Source organism: Galeopterus variegatus, unplaced genomic scaffold (genome assembly GCF_000696425.1).
Source record: "Galeopterus variegatus unplaced genomic scaffold, G_variegatus-3.0.2 Scaffold6909, whole genome shotgun sequence".
In the NCBI taxonomy this organism is placed as follows: domain Eukaryota; kingdom Metazoa; phylum Chordata; class Mammalia; order Dermoptera; family Cynocephalidae; genus Galeopterus; species Galeopterus variegatus.
In genome coordinates this window covers 77265-99885 of record NW_007733020.1, presented here as the reverse complement: position 1 = coordinate 99885, position 22621 = coordinate 77265, and the positions used below count along the sequence as shown (strand labels likewise).

Here is a 22621-nt window from a genome sequence, read left to right as displayed (position 1 = left end):
GGGGGGGGGGGGGGGGGGGGGGGGGGGGGGGGAACGAGGCCAGCCTAGGGTGAGAGGAGCCTCAGCTTCCACGATGCGTTTGCTCCTGAGATCAACACTCTCACTGAGCAGGATAGTGACAGGAAGTGCCTGTGCTCCTCTCCAGACTGCCCCTTCTTTCTTGTTCTTTTTTCCAAATTAAGCACCTGTAGATGGGTTGTATAAGAGACATGAAATTCCACTACCAAGACTGTTTTGGGTTCTGGGCACACCTGCCATGTAAACTCAGTCCCCACCTCAGCTTACTCTGCTGTAGAAGGGAAAGCAACGTGCTCCCCTTTGCCTGCACATTCATTCCTGGAAATTGCAGAAATGGGATACACCTGGGAGAAGAGCAGCCTTCTTAGAACAGGGTTGTTTCCATAGAACTATTCGAGGGCATGGTTAGTTCCCTCTATGTCCTTTCTCAGTCATGTGATAGTTACACAATTCTCTTTTGAAGTGCCTGTACCTGCACTCTACTGTAGATTTCTCTTCTGTGATTGATTAATCCAACCCTGCCCAAATCTCATTTGTCAGCAGCATTACAAACAATTCAGGTGTTTTCTCCAGCATCATTTGTACCAACTGCATGAAATTCTTCTTTTTGCAGTGGATTGGCATTTCATGTCCTTGTGCTCTCCAATATTTGTGAAATGTGTAACCCACTAGAGACTGACCTGCAAAACAGAGATGTGTAGGCAGGTGGGACCGACACTGCTTTAAGGATGGAAGAGTGTCTGAGTAGGAGCTAATGTGTAAGGGGGCAGTCCACTCGTGTTATATGGTGACTTTTGATGTCCTCCCTAACTGCTGAGACTTCAGTCATGAGTATTGAAATAATGAGAACTCCCTCTTTTCATTGATGTCACTGTGGATTCTTGTGATTGGTGCTGGGGGAGAAGAAATGAGAATCGCCAAACACAGGTACTCTATGGGGGCTCAGAGGAAAGAAAGAGGGTGCACCCACCAGACAGTCAGCGAGGCTCCTGGAGAAGCTAACTTTGGATGGAGGGGAAGACCCTCAGCACAAAGGGTGGGTCCCATCGGTTAAACCCCAATTTCTGTGAACAAGTTCTCAGAGGTGAGCACTAAACTGCAGTGCTTGTGTTTGGGGAAGAGCGTGTAGCTGGAAAAATTGATGTAGGTCAGCATTTCCCAGAATCCATTCTCAAACAAGGTGCCATGAACCACACAATGTGATCTTGGTAAGCATCCCACACCTGGAGGCTGCTGGTATAAGATCTTGTGCTGGTCAGGGTTCTCCAGAGGAATAGAGCCAATAGGATATATCAGTAGGATATACATATATATATGGGAATTGACTCACACAATTATGGAAACTGAGAAGTCCCACCATCTGCTGTCTGCAAGCTGGAGACTCAGCAAAGTTGATGGTGTAGATTCTAGTCTGGGTCTGAAGGTCTGAGGACCAGAAACACCGAGAGCCAGAGAAGATCTGTGTCTGGTGAAGCAGTCAGGCAGAGAACACATTTAACTTCCACCACTTTTCTGCTCTATGCAGGCCCTCAGTGAATTGGGTGAGGCCCACCCACACTAGGGAGGGCCATCTGCTTCACTGAGTCCACCTACACCAATGTTAATCTTCTGGAAATACCCTCACAAACACTCCCAGAAATGACATTTACCCAACTCTCTGGGCACCTATGGCCCAGTCTCGTTGACACATAATATGAGCCATCGCAAATGTAGACCAGTGCTGTCCAGAAGAACTTTCTGAATGACAGGTTCACTGACCAATATGGTAGCCACTCATCAGGTATGGCTACTGAGTACTTGAAAGGTGGCTAGGGCAGCTGAGGCACTGAATTTTTAATTTTATCTGCATCTAGCAGATCTCAGTCAGGGATGAGTGCAGCAGAGAGCTCAAGCATCTGGTTCTAATAGTATTTCATGGGCCTGAATTCAAAGAGGTCAATGGGAAGAATAGTGTCATGGATGAGAGGATGGGCACACTCTCTAGCTGTGTGACTCTGGCCCTGCTGCTGTGCTTCTCTGTGCCTCTTGGCCTCGTCTGTAAATTGGGAATAACCTTACTGTCATTTTGTGTGTATGTAGAATTGGGTCATGGAGAAGTAATTCCTTGAATTCTGAAGGGGTCAGTCTCCAAAAGTGAAATTTTAGGATTTTTAGGGAAGTATTTCAGGGTGAGACAGGTCTGGTTATTTTGCTTAGATGAAAAGGGGTGCTCAGCAAAAAGATGTTTTGCCCATGATATTTTAGGCTTGATAACAAAGAAACCTATCCACAGTGAGGTGAGGTCTTAGCTCTGTCCCTGCAGGCTGTGTGCTGCCGCACATGGGTCTGGTTCACCCAGAACAGGCTCAATATTTGCATGAGATGGGCTAAGAGGGGCATTCCAGTTCCACGTGGACCCCTCTCTTCATATTCACTTTAGTGTCACAGCATGTCCCTTGAAGACATTGGGGCCCATGACACCTGTCTACAGGAGCTTGTGTGGACCTCATGTAGGTGAGAACACAAGGCAGTTGTACTGTGCACATGTTTGAGGGTGTTTGTACATGCATGTCAAGGAGAGTGAAAGGTGTGGATGGTGCCCACACATTCACATCTGACAATTCACTTCAGACACATCTGGGAAAAGAACAATAACAAAATCAGTAAACGTCATGTAAACTTGACCAAGCAAATGCAGAAGGCCACAGTTAAAAGCTAACTGGAAGAAATGCCCGTGTCGCTGTCTCTGATGTAACCATTTTCATTGCCTGTCCAGAGGGAAGGGTGTTTTGACTATGGAGAGTGAAATGACTGAAAGGTATGCGGGGGGGCGGGGAGATTCTTCCATGTGAGACAGGGGAGATCTAACTCAACTGGAACCCCCATGCTGGGGCATGTGATTATACTGCATGCCTCCTCTGATGGACAGAGATCACAGTGATTCCCCCACTGATCCACCATCTCCCATCATCTGATCCACCATCTCCCTCCACTAATCCACCATCTCCAGATCAGGCTGGGGTGGACATGCAGAACACCACCTGCCCAAGTCTTCCTTTGCCACAAAACCCCATTTCTCTGCTGTGATTTTACTTTATTGGTAGAAGTGGGTGCCGAGAAAAATCTCAGACCTAGTTCAGCTCTTGACCTTTGCCCTTAAGAATGATGAGGCCTGACAGCTTAATCTAGTTCCCTCAGTACTTCCTTCCGAGAGGGAACTTTAAGTACCAGCCCAGGGCAATTAAGGGAACATGGTGGCCCTGAAAGACTTAGTGCAGTTTCTAAAGATGTGAGTTAAATCCAGGAAATGGTGCAAGCCCATGGGAGACTCTGGCATTTGAATAGAATGACCTACTTAGCGGAAAAGCTGGTGGATCAGGAGTTCCAGGCAGTGACAAGTTCCCTCCTTTATAAGAAGGCTGCTCATACCTGAGGAGGTAGATCTGGTGCATCCTTAGCAAAGCACACTAGAGGCAGAACTTCAGAGCTAAAAGCACTGGGTCTTTGGAGCTGCAAGCCCTGGGGTCAGTTATCAGGAAAGGGAGTTGACAGAGAGGTGGACATGAGTGAGCTTGGGACTAGGAAAGCCATGTGAGGAGTACAGAGAGCTATAGAGAACAGAGAAATGTTGTTTTCTGGGTCCCACAAACCTTTTCCTCCAGCCCAAATGAGTCTGGGGCATCATTTGGCAAAACCAAAGCTGGAGAAAAAACAAAGAAAATGGAATATAGTGCCACTGGCCCATGCTTCACTACCACAACCCACCACATTCTGTGTGCCCTGCCCACTTACCTAGCTCTTCTCTGGGCATCTGAGCTCTCCACCTGCCCCACTCAGATATGACTCACTTACCTGGCTCTTCTCCACACATCAAGCTCCTCTACTACGCAGCTCAGGTATGTTTCACCTACCTGGCTCTTCTCTGGGTATCTGAGCTCCTCCACCTGTCTCACTCAGGTATGAGTCACTCACCTGGTTCTTCCTTGGGCATCTGAGCTCTACCACCTGTCCCACTCAGGTACAATTACATATGAGTGGCCCACATGTCCATGTGGTCTCTGAGACAGCTCAGCCCCTGAGGTCATTTTCCCTTCCTTCCTAGCATTGATGGAAGGGCTGTCCAGGGCTTGACCCATGCTCCCTGAGCCCCAGGGATGCTCGGAGGGTGCGGTGCTGATGGCATATGAAAATATCTCTAGAGTATTGGCCTTCCTTCCCAGAGGTCTGATTAAGTATCTGAATCAGTCATCTCGCAGAGCAGAAAACAGAACTACTCTGGTTATTTCAGGCAGAAAGAGATGTAATAACAGGAATTAGATGTTTACAGAAAGGTTGAGAGAAAGGAAAGAGAGCAAGAGGTTGACTTTTAAATTTTAAGGTCACACCATCATAACACATCTGCTTAAGCCACTGCTAGCTCTGGAAAAGCTCCTCCACTCATGAAGAAACAAGTGACCTGCTTCTGGAATATGCAGCCTGATGATGGCCCAAGGAAGGTTGAATCTACCTTCCAAATCTTGCAGGAGCACTTCTCACTGGCAGAACCTTACTGTCCTTCAGAACCCTAGAACTCTAGCTGAAAGGGAGTCTGGAAGGTGCAGTTTTTAGACTTCCAGGCCATGACATGCAGGAGGGAACTCAGCAGTGTAAGAAGGGTGTTGGGTGCTTCCCACTACTTGACATCCAACATAAAGATCCTTCCAGATTTTCATGTTTACATGGATTTCTTTGGGGAGTCTCTGATATGTGCCCAGATCTCTAACCAGAGAAAACCCACATCCCTATGAGCTTCATGGAGGTTGCAAATTGGGGGTCTGCAGACCAAGTTCAGCTGGTAGGCTTGTCCTGTTGGTTTGCATGGCCATTCAAGGTGGCCATAGCTGACTGGGCTTCTTACCAGGCTCAAGTCTGGCTGCCTGCCCACTTTCAACCACAGAAAAGTCAAGCGTTGGTGAAAATAGAAGTTAGCTTTTATTCAGGAATACCAGTAACTTGAGGAGAGATGTTAGGCTAACCCATCTCACTAAACCAGGAGAACGGCCAGACTAAAGCCATCTCAAAGACTCAGGTTTACTGATGGGTTTTTAAAAGAGAGGGTTGAGGGAATGGAATGTTGGAAATAAAAAGCAGGAGGGAGGGGGATGTGAGCTGTGGGGACTCCGTGCAAGAAGCCAGGTACAAGGTCTCACCAAGGATCTGTCTGGTTTTGCTCCCGTCCTTGCTGTTATCTCAGGGTCATGAGTCAGGGTAGAATCAGCAAAGTTTTATTGATGTCTTCCTTGGTTTCTCAGGGTCTGGATAGTATGTGTCCTGTGACAAGTCTGCAGCTCCATGTTGACTGAAAAACATGACTTTATGTTCATGTAAATAATGTCATCTTGCCCCATAACCAAGGTTCAAAATATCAAATAACCATGGGAAAAGAGGGAACTCAGAGAAATACAAGCCAAGAAAAAAACAAAACAAAACTGTATTTTAAAAATCTTTTAGAGCTCATACAGTTTTAGGTCCCAACATGGCCTTGGTCCTGCTCACTCTGACAATTTCCCCAGTGTCAGTAGTTATTTCCATTTCTATGGAATGGGACAGATGACTCATCTTACTGCTTTGAGCTGGTTCAGGACATAATAGGGATTAACTTTGAATAGAACTATTTGACACAATGGAGGACATTGCTTTTGCTACCTGCTGGCATGGTGGAGGGACCAAGGGTATTTGTTTATTTATTGTCTTAACAGTTGATTGACAAGAGGTGGCTTACTCAGAGTTAGCAAGCTATACATTAATTGGTACATCAATAATTTTAAGAACTTACATGAATCCTTTGTTTAGGAAGAAGATGTCTCATCCAAGTCATGAGCCACTCCCTGCAAGGCTGTGAATATTTTAGAGAACTGTGTTTGTAGCCAAGACATCGTTTTCCCCTTTTTGATCAAAACATTGCTCATGAAAGCATTGATAATCAATTTCCTGATTGAAAATGTCCTACTTTTCTTTTTACAGATCCCTCAGTGCTGGAAAGGCTTATTCCCTGGTAGATCGATTCCTCAGTGCTTGGAAAGCTCATTCCCAAGTCCTCATGTCCCACATCAGGGGGAAAGATGAAACAGCAGTTAGGCCAAATTAGGGCAACATGGAGAGGGGCCAGGAACTTAGAAGAGACATGCTACTTTATAACCAATGTTTCCAATTGTATCCTGTTAGAAAGAGAAAGCAAATTCTTATTGAACTTATGCAAATAACCACATTGTCATAGAAATCAGAATGATACTCACAGTTTTCAATTTTTGGAGGAGTCAAATAGGGAGAAAAAGCAAACATTTACATCTTTGTTCACAAAACTATATTTTACCAAATTGCTGTAAGTTATAGATAGCTTAAGAGAGAAAGTTTCCCTAAATCTGAAAAACAAAATATTTAAGTAAAGAAAAAACAATGAAAGTTACAAAAAAAATCTTTATCTGTTATTTAATTTCACATAATTAATTTTTGCTTTGCTTGATCTTGATTAGGAGTTTTATAAACCCATCAGATTTCTTATCAAGTTCTTCAAAACTTTCATTTTGTCAATTGATCTTACAGTTATTTGAAACCTGTGTTTAAGAGTAATTGTTATAGTCTTTTCCATGAATCTGATTGCAGATGCCTTTAGAGAAAAATCAAAACTTCTTGTAATTTTACTAAGAGCAGATCAATACCAAGAAAACCTTGTTCAAATATGGGGGGGGGGGGATTTCGTTCTGTAACAACGTCTTTTTAATATAAAAGTTCAATCTTTAGAAAGAGTTCAAATTATTCCCTTCTAATTATAGCCAAGTTAATGACACACAAAATTCTTTCTTAAATTCACCCTTTACAAACTGTTATTATGACTTGCTCAGACATTCCATGACATGCCTTAGATTTTCTGTTTTGCCCTGTATTTCCTCTTTCTTAAATAACCAGTCATTTTGTTCTAGGACAGAAGTTCACTACACAGATGCTTTCTCACACAAAATTATTCTCTCTTTTTTTAAACCTTCCTAACCACAACCACATCTGCATATCCATAGCTTTCTTCACATCTCTCTTCTTCTATATACTTGTTCCTTTTTACCAACAATACTAAATTAGCCTCATGTATCTAAAAATGCATAATCAAGGATCATTCTGTTTTAGGCTGGGTGTATAACTTTAACCTTTAAATCCCCTAGAAGAGACAACTATAATCCTGTTTGACTGGTAAACCCAGGCAAAAATTTACACTGAATAACATTACTCACAGCATTCTGATTTTAAACCTTTTACCCTTTTTATTTTTTTTCGGTTTCAGGTTCAAATGAGTTTTGTATTAAATTCTCAAATATTTACATTTAGCTAAGACTGGAAGAATTGTATAAGAAAAACAAAATCTCCAAGTGGTCTTGACTTTTCTCCAACTGGCTTAGACAGCGAGTTTCTGATTTAACACTTGCAGAACTGTGTGTACAGACAGACCCATTTTTTATAGAGACTTAGCCAATTATACTTTCCTGGATCACAGTTTTCTATTTCTCAAGCTTGTCAGGAGAAACTCAGAAAAATACATTTTCTTTTTGGTTATTGGGTCTTTAATGACCAGAAAACACAAATAGTTACTCAAACCCAAACAGAGCTCTCCTAAACAAACGATATGTGGCTTTTACATCCTTGAGTCATTTCTCACACCCAAATGGTACCTTTAACAAGTGGTATAGAAAGACGACTCCCAGAGGGACTTACCAGCTTGGAGCTCATCAAAGCCCTCACTAATGCTACCTCCCTTCATCAGTCAAAAAGCACGAAATCAGTGGTTAATGCCACTGCTGGAAATCAGAGAAAGTCCCCCAAGTCCCAGCCACGGGGCTGGCCTACCCCAGGCAGCTGGCAATCACAGGTGGACCTAGCCTTGCTCACCCAGAAGTGTGGGGGTAGGCCACCTAAGGTACTCAGCTCCTGGCTTGGTCCATTCAAATTTGTTACCAGGCCCACATTCAGCTGCCTGCCCCCTTTCAAAAACAAACCATTCAGAAGTCAAATGTTGGTGAAAATGGAAGTCGGCTTTTATTCAGGAATACTTGTGATCTGAGAAGAGATGTTGGGCTAACTATCTCTTTGGAAAACCTGAAGGAGAATGGACAGAGTGAAGCCATCTCCAAGACTCAGGCTTACAGAGGAGACATGAGCTGTGGGGCCTCCATGCAAGGAAGGAGCCAGAGGCAACATCTCACCAAGACTCCATCTGGTGTTTGCTTCCATTCTTGCTGTTATCTCAGGGTCCTGCTGGAGGGTGCAATCAGCACAGCTTTACCGATGTTTTCCTTAGTTTCTCAGGGTCTAGATAGTATGTGCAAGTCTAAAGCTACAGAAAACAACTTTACATTCATGAAAATAATGTCGTCTTGCCCTGTGACTGAGGTTCAAAGTATCAAATAACCATGGGAAAAGAGGGAATTCAGAGAAATGCATGCTAAAACAAACAAAACAACTGTGTCCTTTTAAAATCTTTTAGAGCGGTTTTAGGTCCCAACGTGGCTTCAGTCCTGCTCATTCCAGCAGGCTGACGAGGGACTGTCCCCTTCAGGTGCGTGTGGTCTGCAGTGGGCACTGGCTCTGCCCAGCCAGCTTCATTCATTTGTACTTCCTGCCTAGTCTCTGGAGGCACTGTAGTTATCAACTTGAATTTCTCTGTTCCTATCTCAGCTGTGTGAATATTGATACCCCTGAGCCTGGGAGAAAGATGAAAGGTTTGTATCAGTCTGATCAGGAAAGAAGAGTCCACACCCAGGAGGTGTACAGAGAGAATTTAACATGGGAAACCAGTTCAAAAGTGCTGAAAAAGCAGAAACACAAAATAGATGTTGAGGAGCCCAGGATGAACTGAGAAGCCTCTTTCTCCCCAGGGCTGAAGGGACAGTGGGAAGGAGTGGTCTCGTTAAAGTTCAGGAGCCGGGCTACTTGCATGGAGCTGGAACCACAGGGGAACACGGTCATGTCCAGGGGGCCAAGAGAGGTGAAGACATACCCTGACTACCCCTCCCTCCTGCGCATCCATCTCCCACCAGTGCCTCCCACCTGCTGAACACAGTAGGAAGCGGTGGACAAAGGATTCTGAGAAACGTCATTTGTGGGATTCAGCCTCAGGAATGGAGCTGATGGTTTGGCTGACATGTGGCTGGCACAGGGTTCTTCTCTCTTTCTTCCCACCCTAGCACCAATGACCCAGACCTTTTTCAGCAGCAAGAATCATCACTTAAATGAATTGTTTAGGGCAGGAAATGCAACATATTAAATGTCAGCCTTGCCAATGTGGCACCTAAATTCTAGGTGTGAAGTTTAAAGCCAGAGGTAGATTTCCAACCAGAATTTAAAGTAATCTGTATAGCTTGCAACACTGTATACAGCATCTTCTCAGAAGGACGTTGGTGGCTATGGGAACCCGGCAGGGACTGGACAAACATGGCGTGTTCCCAGCTGGCAGTTACAGGATCCCACATGGCCCCATGGAGGCTGGGACAGCCGGCCAGCTGGAAGTGGCTGAGCTCCTCCCTAGAGCCTGGGTTGAGTGTTGTCCAGGGCCTGTGAGCCAGAGTCTTGGGCCTGAGTGAATAGAGGAGCTAAAATTCGTCCTGAGCTAGACTTTCTCTGCCCACCAGCTGGCTTGGTATTTGAAGTCCCTGAGGTTCAAGACAGGTCAGAAGCCTTTCTGCTCAGTGCCCTGTGGCTACCTTCCAGAGAGGACGGGAGAGTCACTGCACTGAAGACCAAGACATGTAGCCCAGAGGCTCCTGCCCCAGGTCGGAGGATTTGGACCATGCAAGATAAAAGGCACAGCCATGATCAGGGCAGAGAAGTGTGGGGGTGGTCAGGCCCCTCTGCTGGTGCGTCCAAGAGCAGATCTGGGCTCAGAGAAGCAGGTTTGAAGAGTGGAGCCACAGAATGCTGCCCTGCCCCCACCCTCACACCTCAGCATCTCATTGATTAATTCGCTCATTTGCCAAACATTTACTGAGCACCTACTATATGCCAAGACTTTTTCAGGTGCTGGTTATACAGAAGTGAAAAAAAATGACTAAAACATTCCCTAGTAGAGTTTACATCTGATTGGTGGCATTAAACATCACACAAAATAAATGAAATTTGCCAGAGGGCTATCATTCCAGAAAGTGTAAAGAAAAAAAGTAAAGCAGAGATGGGTCAGAAGGAAGGGTGAGGGCTATGTTTACAATTTTGGATAAGATGGTCACAAAAGCCACACCAAGACAGTGACAGCTGAGCAGAAGAAACATGAGCAAGAGTGAGTTGCAGGGATATGGGGGACTGAGGGCTGAGGGAGGGGGATGGGGAGGGGGGTGCTCCAGGCAGACAGAACAGCTGGTGCAAAGGCCCCAAGGCAGAAGCAAGCTCTGCATATTCAAGGAGGGCAGCGTGGGAGTCGTATGCTGAGGGAGGGGGTCCATAGTAAGGGATGGGGCCGGGGCCTGATCCTGAGGGCCTGTGTGAGATGTGGCAGCAGAGACATCGTCCTCATCACCACCAGTAACATCCTGCAAAGGCTTGTGTTTTCACAGAACCCCCGTTTTGTGGACAAGAGACAGATGGACTTGGGGCCAAAACAGAAGCAGGGTCAGTAAGGAGCGCATCGCTCTAGCCCAGGTAGACAGAGCTGTGTTCCAACCAGCCAGGTGGTGAAGGAGGAGTTGACCAGTTGTCTACTGAACAGGAGTTGGCACAGGAGGAAGAGGGGAGTGGAGGGTGTGCCCAAGGATGTTACCCAAGCCGCTGGATGACATCCCAAGCTGGGCTGGGGAGCTGGGGCGGAGCAGCCGAGGGCTGGGGGTGGGAGTGTGGTGTTGCAGTTGTAGGTGTGTTTCAGAGGCTGGCAGGACCCTGCTCTGTCCCAGTGCTCTCCTGCCAGGCTCTCAGCCTCTGGGGGCTCAAGGGCTGCTTTCCTTATTTTACCCTGAGTGTTGAGTTGTTATACTTAGATTTTTTTTCAGTCTTTTTTAATATTTGAAAGTTATTATGTTTGTGGTTGTTGATTTCAGATTTTTCCACAAAGCCGTCTAAGCAGGAAGCAATTAACTCCTGAAGGGGCAGACACTTCCTTTAGCCTCTTGCAGAGCTGCCTTTGTCCTTTCCTTCCCCAGCGGCCGCCTGGACACAAACTCTTTCTAAACTAGGCCTTCCCAGCCGCTCTGAGAGCCCCACGAGTGTGCTGGGACTGGGCACGGCCTCTGCTGCTCTCTCCTGCTGCCTCCAGGGCAGGCTGTGCCCACGCCCTTCATGCTCATACTTCAACTAATTCAACAAATATTTATTGAGTGCCTGCCCTGTGCTGGGCGGGCTTTGTTCTCAACCCTGTCGATGCCTTAGTGACCCAAACTGGCAGAAATCACTGTCCCTGTGGAACTTAAATTCTAGTGGGGGAGGAGGGGCTGAGGCCAACAATAAACCATAAATGTTTTAATATGCAACTTATACCGGATGTCAGGTGGCGTGTCGGTCAGCTCAGGCTGACGTAACAAAATACCTCAGACTGCGTGGATTAAACAGCAGTGTGCATTTCTCACAGCTCTGGAAGCTGGAAGTCCAAGACCAGGGTGCTGGCAGGGTTGGCTTCTCTGGAGGCAGCTCTCCTTGGTTGCAGATCGCCATCCTCTCCTGTGTCCTCACATGCTCCTTCCTCTGTGTGCACTCAGAGAGGGAGGCTGTCTGTCTCTTCCTCTTCTTATAAGGACACCTGTCCTATTGGATTAGGGTCCCACCCATATAACCTCATCTAACTCTACTTCCTAACATGCCCCACCTCCAAATACAGTCATATGGGGGGTTATGGCTTCAACATAGGACTTTTGGAGGAACCCAATTCAGCCCATAACAGTAGGTGAGAAGTGCTATGGAAAAAACAGAAGAGAGGAAGGGATATTAGAGTACAAGGGCATCAGGAGTATCAGGGTATATGGGTTCCAGGGCAGGTGGGGGTGGTGATTTATGTTTATATCAGATGAAAGACAAGGCCTCACAGAGAAGGTAGCACTTGAGCAAAACATTAAGTAGAAACGGGCATGATCTGTGTAGACATCTGGAGGCAGTGTCTTCCAGGTGAGAGAACAGCCAGCCAAGGGTCCTGAGGCTGAGCCTGACTGACATGATCCAACATAACAGCCAGAGAAGTAGCAGAGCCCTATTCAGACCAGGGAGGAGCAGGGGCAGAGATGCCCTGCCTTTCCTGTGTGTTTGCTTGCTGTCCTGCCAGTCACAAACTCGACGGGATGATGAGGGCTGGATGGGGACTGGCAAACTGGGAGCTGCTGCTCTACCAAAGCAGATGGCTCGTGCTCATCCTCAATCTATGAGGTTGACCTTTCATGGCAGCAACTCAGACCTTTTCAAGACAGGCTGGACACTCAGACATTTGACACGAAATTCTCTTCCTTTTCTACATTGGCAACAAATTCCCATTCCTTTAAAACTGGTGGATAAAGAAGATGTGGCTTCAGGCTGATTTATTTCGTAGACTCCTACTGTCAAATTCAGCAAAGGATATTCAAATATTCTTTTCTGTCATTTACCTTTTAAATTTAAAAAAAAATCATGTAATTCATACCAACTTTCAAAAAAAAAAAAAGGCAAAGGACTTCTCATCCCAGCTGTCAACAAGAATGAATTCACCTTTTTCTGGAGCCTCCTAGCTGCAAACTCTGCATAGCTGTGACCATTTCACATCCTACTTTCCCCACTCAACATGCTGCCACAGGCATCTTTCCATGTCAGGTTGGATTTTTTATGTATAATTTATATGCAGTAAAATGCATAGATCGTGAGTTATGTTGGCCGAATTTAACTACCACCCCATCAAGATGCAGAACATTTCTAATACACCAGAATGTTCTATCCTGACTCTTTGTAGTCAGTTCTCTTTAGAGGCAACCATGGTTCTGACTTCAATCACCATTAATGGGTTTTCCTGTTATTAAGTTTGATATTAATGGAATTACACACTATATACTCTTTTGTATCTTGCATTTTCCATTTCACAATGTCCATGTTGTTTTGTGTAGCAATAGTGAATTCTTTATTTTTATGACTGAGTTCTACTGTAAGAAAACACTACAATTTCTTTGTTCTTTTAATGCACAACTTACTTGTTTCCAGTTTCTGACTATTCTGAATAAAGAATATGGAGAGATTATTTACTATTTCACCATTAACTATGCTACTAGTTGTGGGATTTTTGTAAATTAATTCTTTTATCATATTAAGAAACTTCCATTCTATTCCTAGTTTGATAAGAGTTTTTATCAAGAGTGAATAAAATTTTTGCCAAGTGCTTTTTCTTCATCTATAGAAACACAATTGTTATTTATTCAATGAACAAGGTGAATTAGAATACTTTTGAAATTTTAAAGCAACCTCGCATTTCTAGGATTTAACTCCACTTAGCCCTGATGTGCTATATTTTTTATATATTGCTAACATTTTGTTGAGAATTCTTACATCAATGTTCATGAAGGATGTTGGTTTGTAATTTTAGTTTCTTACAGTTTCCTTTGGTTTTGGAATCAGGGCTGTGATGGACTCATAAAATGAATTGGGGATGTTCTGTCACTTGCTAGTATCTGAAAGAGTTTAGTAGTATCAGTATTGTTTCTCTCTCTAATGTTTGGTAGAATTCACCAGGGAAATAATCTGGCCCTGGAGTTTTCTTTGTAGAAATGTTTTAAAATTACAGGCTTAATTTATTTAATAGATAAAGGGCGATTCAGATTTTCTATTGCCTCATTTGTCAGTTTTGGTAAGTGTGTTTTTCAAGAAATTTCTCCATTTCTTCTAAATTATCTAATTTATTCTTATAAAATTGTTTATAGTATTACCATATTATTCTTTAAATGCCTTTGGTGTATAGTAATATCTCCTCTTGAATTCCTATTAGTATTTATGCTTTCTCCTTTTTTGATCAGACTTGTAATGTGTTTATTATTTTATTAATGTTTTTAAAGATCTAACTTTTGATTTGGTTGAGTTTTCTATTTTTAATAATTTTATATCTTATTAATTTTTGACTCATTTCCTTTTTTTCCTATTTATATTGGGTTTAACTTGCTCTTCTATTCTAGTTTCTTACTGTGGAAGCTTAGATTATTGATTTTATTTATTTATTTATTTATTTATTTATTTATTTATTTATTTATTTATTTATTTATTTATTTATTTATTTATTTATTTATTTATTTATTTATTTATTTATTTATTTATTTATTTATTTATTTATTTATTTATTTATTTATTTATTTATTTATTTATTTATTTATTTATTTATTTATTTATTTATTTATTTATTTATTTATTTATTTATTTATTTATTTATTTATTTATTTATTTATTTATTTATTTATTTATTTATTTATTTATTTATTTATTTATTTATTTATTTATTTATTTATTTATTTATTTATTTATTTATTTATTTATTTATTTATTTATTTATTTATTTATTTATTTATTTATTTATTTATTTATTTATTTATTTATTTATTTATTTATTTATTTATTTATTTATTTATTTATTTATTGGGAGCGCCACCGCGCTCCCAAGCAGCGCACTGTAGCAGTGCGCCACCGGGCCGGCCCAGATTATTGATTTTAAACTATACATCTTTCCTAAGTATTTAAACTAATGACTCCCTTAAAGCATTGTTTTACCTACAGCCCACCATATATGATATATTCATCTTGCCATTATTATTCAGTTTAAAATACTTTAAAATTTCCCATGTAAGGTCTTTCTTGACTTTATTTACAAATGGGTTCCTTAATTTCTAAATATTTGAAGGTTAAAAAAAAGAATATATGTTCCTATTAATGATTTCTAATTTAATTCTTTTGTGATCAGACAACATACCCTGTATGGGTTCAATCATTTGAAATGTGTTAAGACTTTTATTATGGACCTGTGTATGGTCGTCTTTGGTGAATAATCCAGATGTACTTGAAAAGAATGTGCATTAAGCAGATCTGGTGGGGTGCTATATAAATACTAATTGGGTCAAGTTTAATAGAGCTCTTCAAATCTTCCATATACTTACTGTGTTCTGTTTACTTGTTTTATCAGTTTTTGAGAGTTATTGTCTATTTGTCTATTTTTCTCTGTAGTTCTCTCAGTTTTTGCTTTACATATTTTGAAGCTCCATTATTAGTTGCATATACATTTAAAGTTGTTAGATATTCCTGATAAATTAACCCCTTTCTCATAATGAAATGTCCCTCTTTATCTCTGGTGTTATTTCTTGTCTTGAAGACTGTCTTGTCTGATATTAATACGGTCACCAGCTTTCTTATACTTAGTATTTACATATTATCTTTTCCTAACCCTTACTTTCAAATTCTTTGTATCTTTATATTAAGTGTGTCTCTTATAAGTAGTCTATACTTGCATCTTGCTGTTATAATAGTCTGACAATTTCTGCCTTTTAGTTCTTTTTCTTTTAGTCTGATTATTTATATGACTTGATTTAAGTCTACCGTCTCACTGTTTGCTTTTAATTTGTCCTGCCCATTCTTTTGTTCTTTGTTTATCTTTTCCTGACTCCTTTCAGGTTGACAGAAGTTTTTATATTCAATTTTCTTTCCTCTATTGACTTCTCTTTTTGAAATAACACATTGTATTATTGTTTTAGAGTCTGCTGTAGAGAGTACAGCATGCATACTTAGCTTATTAAAAAACATACCAATTTATTTACAATGGAAGAATAGTACATTATAATTTCATTTGTGCTCCTTTGCATTTACAAGTTTTTATATATTTTACTTTTACATAATCACTCAATACAGTTATTTTTTATTTAAATATTTATTTGATTATAAAGAATTTGAGACAATACTCTTTTATATATTTCAATATGTTTACAGTTTCCACCATCCCTTTTTATAGGTCTGTATTTCCATTTGATATCATTTCCTTTCAGTCCTGAAAATTTCCTTTAGAATTTCTTGCGGTATTTTTTAAAATCTAAATAACCCATTATTTCAAGTTCAGTTTAAAATGTATTTTCTCTGAGTTAGAATTCTAGACTTCCGCCCACTCCCCACACTTCCAGAATGTCATTCCATTTTCTCTTGGCTTTCATTGTTTTTGTAATGAGTCAGCTGTCATTCCTATTGTTACTTTCTGACTGCTTTCAAGGTTTTTCTCTTTACTTTGATGTTTAGTAGTTTGACTGTAATATGCCTTTGCTTTTATTTTAATTATACTTTTTGAAATTTACTGGGATTCCTGAATCTCAGGACGATAGTTTTCTTCAAATTTCAAACATTATGTCTCCACATATTTTTTTCTGCGTTATTCTATCTTTTCCTTCTAAGACTTCCATTTCACTTAAGTCAGACTGTTTACTATTGTCTTACAGATCTGTGAACCCCTGATTGTTACTGTTTCATTTTCTTCCTTATATTTCAGTTAGGGTAATTTCTACTGATCTGTCTTCAAGTTTACTGATTTTTATTTTCTTTTCAGTGTCCAATCTGCTATTAAGACTATCAGATAATTTTTTCCAACAATTTTGGCCATTATATTTTTCTGTTCTGAGATTTTCATTTGGTTCATTTTTAGTTTTCTTATCACTCTTTGCATTCTCCAAAGAATGCATTCTCTCACCCATCATATTCATCTTTTCTTGTACATTGTTTTACCTATTTGTAATAATTATTTTAAAAACTTTTCCTGCCAATTCCAACATCTGGGTCATCCATGAGCATGCTCCTACTGTTTTTTCTCTTGATTACGCATCATATTTTCTTATTTCTTTGCTCGTCTATTGTATACTGAACATGGTGGATTATACACTGTAGAGACTGTGGATTCTTCCCTTTTAAACATGTCAGGTTTTATCTAGCATGCAGTTAAATTACTTGTGTCATATCCATATCCCATGAATGCTTGTTTTAAGTTTTGTTTGGGTAAACATGTTACATTTTTGCCTGTAGAATGTGGCCCTTAGTCCTACAACATGATTCCAACTTGTAAGGTGTGGCCCTTCTTGGGTTCCAGTGAAAAGCTCAAGCACCTGTAATTTGACAAGACTTGAACTTCATTTTTGTTCCTAGCACTGAACAAATGTTTAAATCTATATTCAATTCTTTAACTTTCCATTTTCTTTCCTTTATGTTGCTTAGAGACTTTCTTGCCTTGCACATGTACAATTCAAAAATCATGTAATAATTTGGGGGGAACAAGTTCACAGATCTTAGGGGTTACCCTTAATTGTGTCTCTCCTTTAATGCTGCCTTCTAACTTTGTAGTCTAGCTAGACCACCACTTCCTGCTTGGGCTCTTTCCCTTGTACTAGTTACCTGGCCAGTACCTTTGGGGAAAAGGTTGGTTAAATAGGAATTCACCTAATGTGTTTCTCTCCTCTCAAGAGATTATGTGGTCTCCACTGTTTCTCTACTCCCAATAATGAGAGAAGCAGTACATGCCTCATGACAGAGAGAAGACCCTCAATTCATTTCAAAAAGTTTCTCATTGTTGGGCATTCTTTACAAGTAAAGGAGACTGACCTGGCTCTGACCAGAACCACTGGTTCTTTTCATTTTGTGAACACTACTGAGTCATGAGGAAACAGTGTTGAGGAGATCAGGGAATGTAGTGTCCTGTTGTGTCTCCAAAGGTCCTACCAATGATTCATCTCTGAGTGTATAAGAGCCACAGTAATCTGTCCATGCTTGGTGGGGGTCCACTGTGGAATCACGGATTGCATTTATGGTTCATGAAGTTGGCAGTATTTGGGAGAAACTAGCTACTCCTGGAGACAGAGAAGAGATTCATCCTCAGTAAATCCCCACAGTCTGTTTAGATGCATCCAACTTCCTAGAAGCCATCAAAATGAGTGGTCTCCACAGAAAGGATCGTTCCATCCTGAAAGGTCTCTCACTACTGATTTGGAGTGTGAAGATTGTGAGGTACTTAGCATAAGCCAGTATGCCACTGTGCACATTTTACCTATGTATTAACTCATGTAATTCCTCAATCTTGTGAGGTTGGTTGTACCGATTTATGGTAAATGTCAGAAACCCTGATTTCTGAGTGGTTGACATGATAAAGTTAGTTACTCACTCATGTTACAATCTAATGCAGATATTCCTGACTGGGTTTCTCTCTTCCAGTGGTGATTCAGGGACCCAGGCATGTCCATTTTAGCTCCATAATTTCCAGTATTTGGCTTCCAAGTTTCCATAAGGGTTATCTACATTCCATCCAACCAGAGGGGTAAAGAGTATGGAGAGTCACATGTGGGGGAGGAGAGGGTGATGGGCTGGGTGGACATGGTACCCATCACTCTATCCACATTCCATTGGCCAGAAATCAGTCATGTGGCACATCTAACTGCAAGAGAATTTTGGAAACCTGGGGTAGCTGTCTGACCTGGAATAAAATAATGATGATGGTGATGATGATGATGGTGATAATGGTGATGATGATAATGTTCTGGTGAACACATAACAATCATTGTTACAGAGGTACTATAGTATGTCCATTTTACAGATAAAGTAATTGAAAGACAAGAGGGTTAAGAAGTTGTCCAAGGTTACACACCAGTGACTGGCAGAGCTGGGATTTAAACCCAGGTCATCAGTCTCCAGCATCCACATTCTCATCCTCATACATCCTGCCTCAGATTTATTTTAATTTCTGGGAAGATGCAGCTGGCCATCTGGGTTATAAAGCAAAAAGGCTAGTGTAGAACAGCAGCCACATCTGTGCTGAGTGAATAAGGGAACGGAGGAATCCATAAACGGGAAGGACTTCTGGTCTCTGAGTCAGCCCCAAGACATGCCTTCCTTAGGCAAAATGTCATGTTCAGGTAGAACTTAACTTCTGAGCCTGGTTGTGAAGAAGTTCTGAAGACCTTTATCACAGTATATGATGAAGAGCAGAGGTGTATTTGTCTTTGCTGATGGGATTCAGGCAGCCAGTGGTGTGAATCCTGCTTCCAGTCTTTAATAGCAGAGTGACCTCCCTAAACTTCCATTTCTGGAAGTTTATAAAATGAAAATGTACTGAAATCACAGGGCTGTTGTGAGGATTGCATGATATAAAGCATTTAAAGTGAGTAGGAGAATGTGTGGCACATAGAAAATCATCAATTAATAGCCACTGCTTTCCAATCTAGAAATTCATAGGCATGGGGGAACATGAGCAAGATCTCGAAGCACGTGGACTCATAGCTCTCCTCTGCAAAGTTGCAAACACATTCCTTCAAAAATAAAGTGATCATTACTTCCAAACAGGAAGATTTGGAGAGTTTTTCCCCAGATCTGGAGAAAAGGGAGCTGCGCATGGGTGTTGGAGTGAGGGCTGGCCACCACACTCTCACTAGGAACCCCTGCTTGCTTGTTGCCTGGATTAACTGCTCAAGACCCCTCCCCCTGCAAGACCCAGTGAGCAGACTGGCTTAAGGACAGAAAAGCTATGTCAGCTCCTGCCACGGAAAAGTCTGCATGCAGAGCAGGAGTCTCAGGTCAAATGCCTTCATCTGAATCCAGTCTCTCTCTATCTTTCCATTTTTCTCAATTTCATGGGGTGCTACAATGGGTGATAATGTCGAGGCTTGAGTTCTCTCAAGTCCAGTGAAGCGAGAGAGAAGAAGGGGTGAGGCGAGGAGGGAGTGCTCATCTGCCAAATGCCAGTATCTCACTGGCTCCTCTCTGAGCCAATTGTGTCACTAACAGGCCAGAGTCACCTGGGGCAGAGTAGCTCTGTCCAGTCACATACCCAGAACAGGTAAGGAAGTGGTTCTACAAAGAGGATTCAGGATCACATTTCCCAGAAAAGGGTGAATAAATACTGAGTTTTTTTCAAAAAGTGCATTTGCCCCTCTAGGTCACTGACCGTGAGCTTTCCCACTTCTGCTTCTGATTTGTTCTTTTTCCCTGGAGACTTTAACAAATGATCTCATTTCCAGGTGAGATAGGCAGAGCATAGTCACAGCCCACCTGCCTGGTCCATGCCCTGAAAGCATCTGTTCCCTTTTGTCTCTTCCTAGGTCCTCCAGCACCCCCACAAGATGTCACTGTCCAAGCTGGAGTCACCCCAGCCACCGTCCAGGTCTCCTGGAAACCTCCCATGCTGACTCCCACTGGGTTGTCCAATGGCGCAAACGTTACCGGCTATGGCGTGTATGCAAAAGGGCAGAGGGTGAGTTTTTATTGGGGGGGGAGTGTTAGGCTCTTAACTCAGCAGCGACTGATGCCACGTTTTGTCAGTGGACAAAGGACAACCTGCTCTTCTAGGGGTGACCACTGGAGCATCCTCAAAGACTCCACCAGCATCACCAACATTTATTAAACATTACTTGCACCCCAGCTTCTTCTGCTGGAACAAACCTGAGAACTGAGGATGCTCCATCTTTTCCAGTGCCTTCTTTGTTTCTGGCATTCTTTCCACCTCCCTACCCTCATTGGTTACCTGCCTTGCTCTGGGTGTTTCCTGTTTTCCTTCCAGTATTAAAAATTCACCTCTCTCAAGTTCCTCAATATCCGGGATTCTTCAATCAGTGGCTAGCTTACTAATTTCAACAAACTGATTTTTGGCAAGATGATATTGATGGCCAAAATGAGTCCCTCCTTGCACATATTGCATGGTTGGTGTATCAATAGGTGGCTAGGCCTTGATTCCTTGATGCCCAGTGCAGGGAACCCACAGCCTCAGCCTTCTCCCTGTCCTGGCAGATGGAGTAGAACCCTCTGCTCCCCCCACCACCCTGCCCTGTCCTCCCCTCAGAAGCAGGTGTTTTGGAAACAGTCACAATGTGTGCGTGAGGCCTGAGCTACCTCCGGCTGCTCTGCCAGAGCTGCTTCCTGTGGGTGCCTGCACTCCCCCCCTCTGCTCCCCCTGCTCCATGTGAGAAGCTCCTCAGGGCAGCCCTGCCACTGCAGAAGAGGCCTGAGCGCTGCCTTCTCCATAGCAGTAGGAAGTCCTTTTTGGCTTCTGCCCATGCCCCTTCCCTCCCTCCAGTTTCAGCAGCAATAACCTCATATTTAGATCTCACTATGCACTATGGCCCCTACATCTATTTCTCAATTGGTTCTGAAGATGGAAGATAAAGGGGTCTGCTTAGTAGTCCTTATCAAAACTCCAGCAGCTGGTTAGGTCCAGGGGTCTCTAAACCTCACCTTTCTTCCCCTCTGAGACTTTCCTAGACTTTCCAGCTGTGCAGGGGGGCTTGAGCTGAATGTGATCCTTTGCGACAAGAGTCTGGTTGGAGGACTGGCCAGTTCCCCATTCAGGGTGGTGCCGAGAGAGGCGTTGCCCGAGCTGCAGGGGCAGCCCATAATCTGGCTTTCTCTGTGTGCAGGTGGCTGAAGTCATCTTTCCCACCGCGGACAGCACAGCCGTGGAACTCGTGCGACTGCGAAGCCTGGAGGCCGAGGCTGTGACTGTGCGGACCTTCTCTGCACAGGGCGAGTCCATAGACTCTTCTGTTGCTGCCATTCCCCCCAACCTCCTGGTGCCTCCAACCCCCCATCCCAGAACTGCTCCCACACCGAAGCCATTAGCAAGTGCCGGAGCCCCTGATACCAAAGATGAACACGTGGGTCCCCATGTCAAGATGGATGAGGCATGGGAGCAGAGCCGGGCGCCCACCCCCGCGCATGGCCACCTGCTGGAGCCACCAGGCTCGCAGGGGCGGCGGTCACCATCACCCAGCCGGATCCTCCCGCAGCCACAGGGCACCCCGGTCTCCACTACTGTCGCCAAGGCCATGGCCCGGGAGGCCGCGCAGAGAGTGGCTGAGAGCAGCAGGGTAAGGATGGGCTCTTCCCCTGGGTTGGTCCCTTGGCCCCTGGGGTGAATTCTGCCCTCCTGCCTGGTGCGGACAGAGACGCTCCTCCAACACCAAGTCTGTGGCGACAAGTGCTTCAAATGCATTCGCCCAGAGCCCCGAGCTGGGCTGGGAAGGAAGGACTCTGTTTATCATTCAGCCTCTCCTTGGGCTGTGTTTTGTGCCTGATCCTGATTGAATTAAAATGTGTTTTTATTCTGTGAATATGTAGCCAGATAACCCAGGTCATGCCAGGCACCTTCCTGGCTTAGAAAGTGGCTGTGAAAAGGCAAGGAGCAGGCTTTGGTCTGTGCCAGTGTCTGAGAGTTTTCTACTCGAGGTGGGCCTGAGATTCTCTTCCTGACACACACACACATATGTACGTACATATAGACATACATGCATAGATAATCTGTATACCTACATACATTTATATGGACAACTACATATAGAAATGCATACAGATATATAAATGTGTGTACATATATTGCATGCCTAGTTCTAGACATTTTCTGGGTCATGGGGTATTGGAATGTGGTAGGGCCATATTCCACATGATATGTGCAACAAGACATGAAATTTTAAGAAATTGCCCATAAAGTGACAACTCCCCTCCAGGGCTAGGGGAAGAGGATCCGAAACTGAGCTAGACCATGCACCCCTCCCTGCCTGGGACAATCTCCATCTCTCTTCTGGTGCCCCGGTCTGCCAGCATGCCACATTTGCAGTGAGCCATGTCAGGGCCCTCTGGTTGCTAGGTCAGCCTGTGAGGTCTCACCAGGACAGTGAGCCTGGAGATGCCT

General features: G+C 43.1%; 1 protein-coding gene across 4 annotated transcripts in view; it reads left to right on the top strand.

Annotated features, from left to right (window-relative positions):
• RIMBP2 (RIMS binding protein 2) overlaps positions 1–22621 on the top strand; it is a 72714-nt gene that overhangs the window by 15717 nt on the left and 34376 nt on the right. For all 4 annotated transcript variants that reach the window (XM_008591430.1, XM_008591429.1, XM_008591427.1 and 1 more), the window contains exons 6-7: positions 20040–20191; positions 21351–21800. In XM_008591430.1, coding sequence (XP_008589652.1) covers positions 20040–20191; positions 21351–21800 — 602 coding nt within the window. The remainder of the gene's footprint in view (positions 1–20039; positions 20192–21350; positions 21801–22621) is intronic.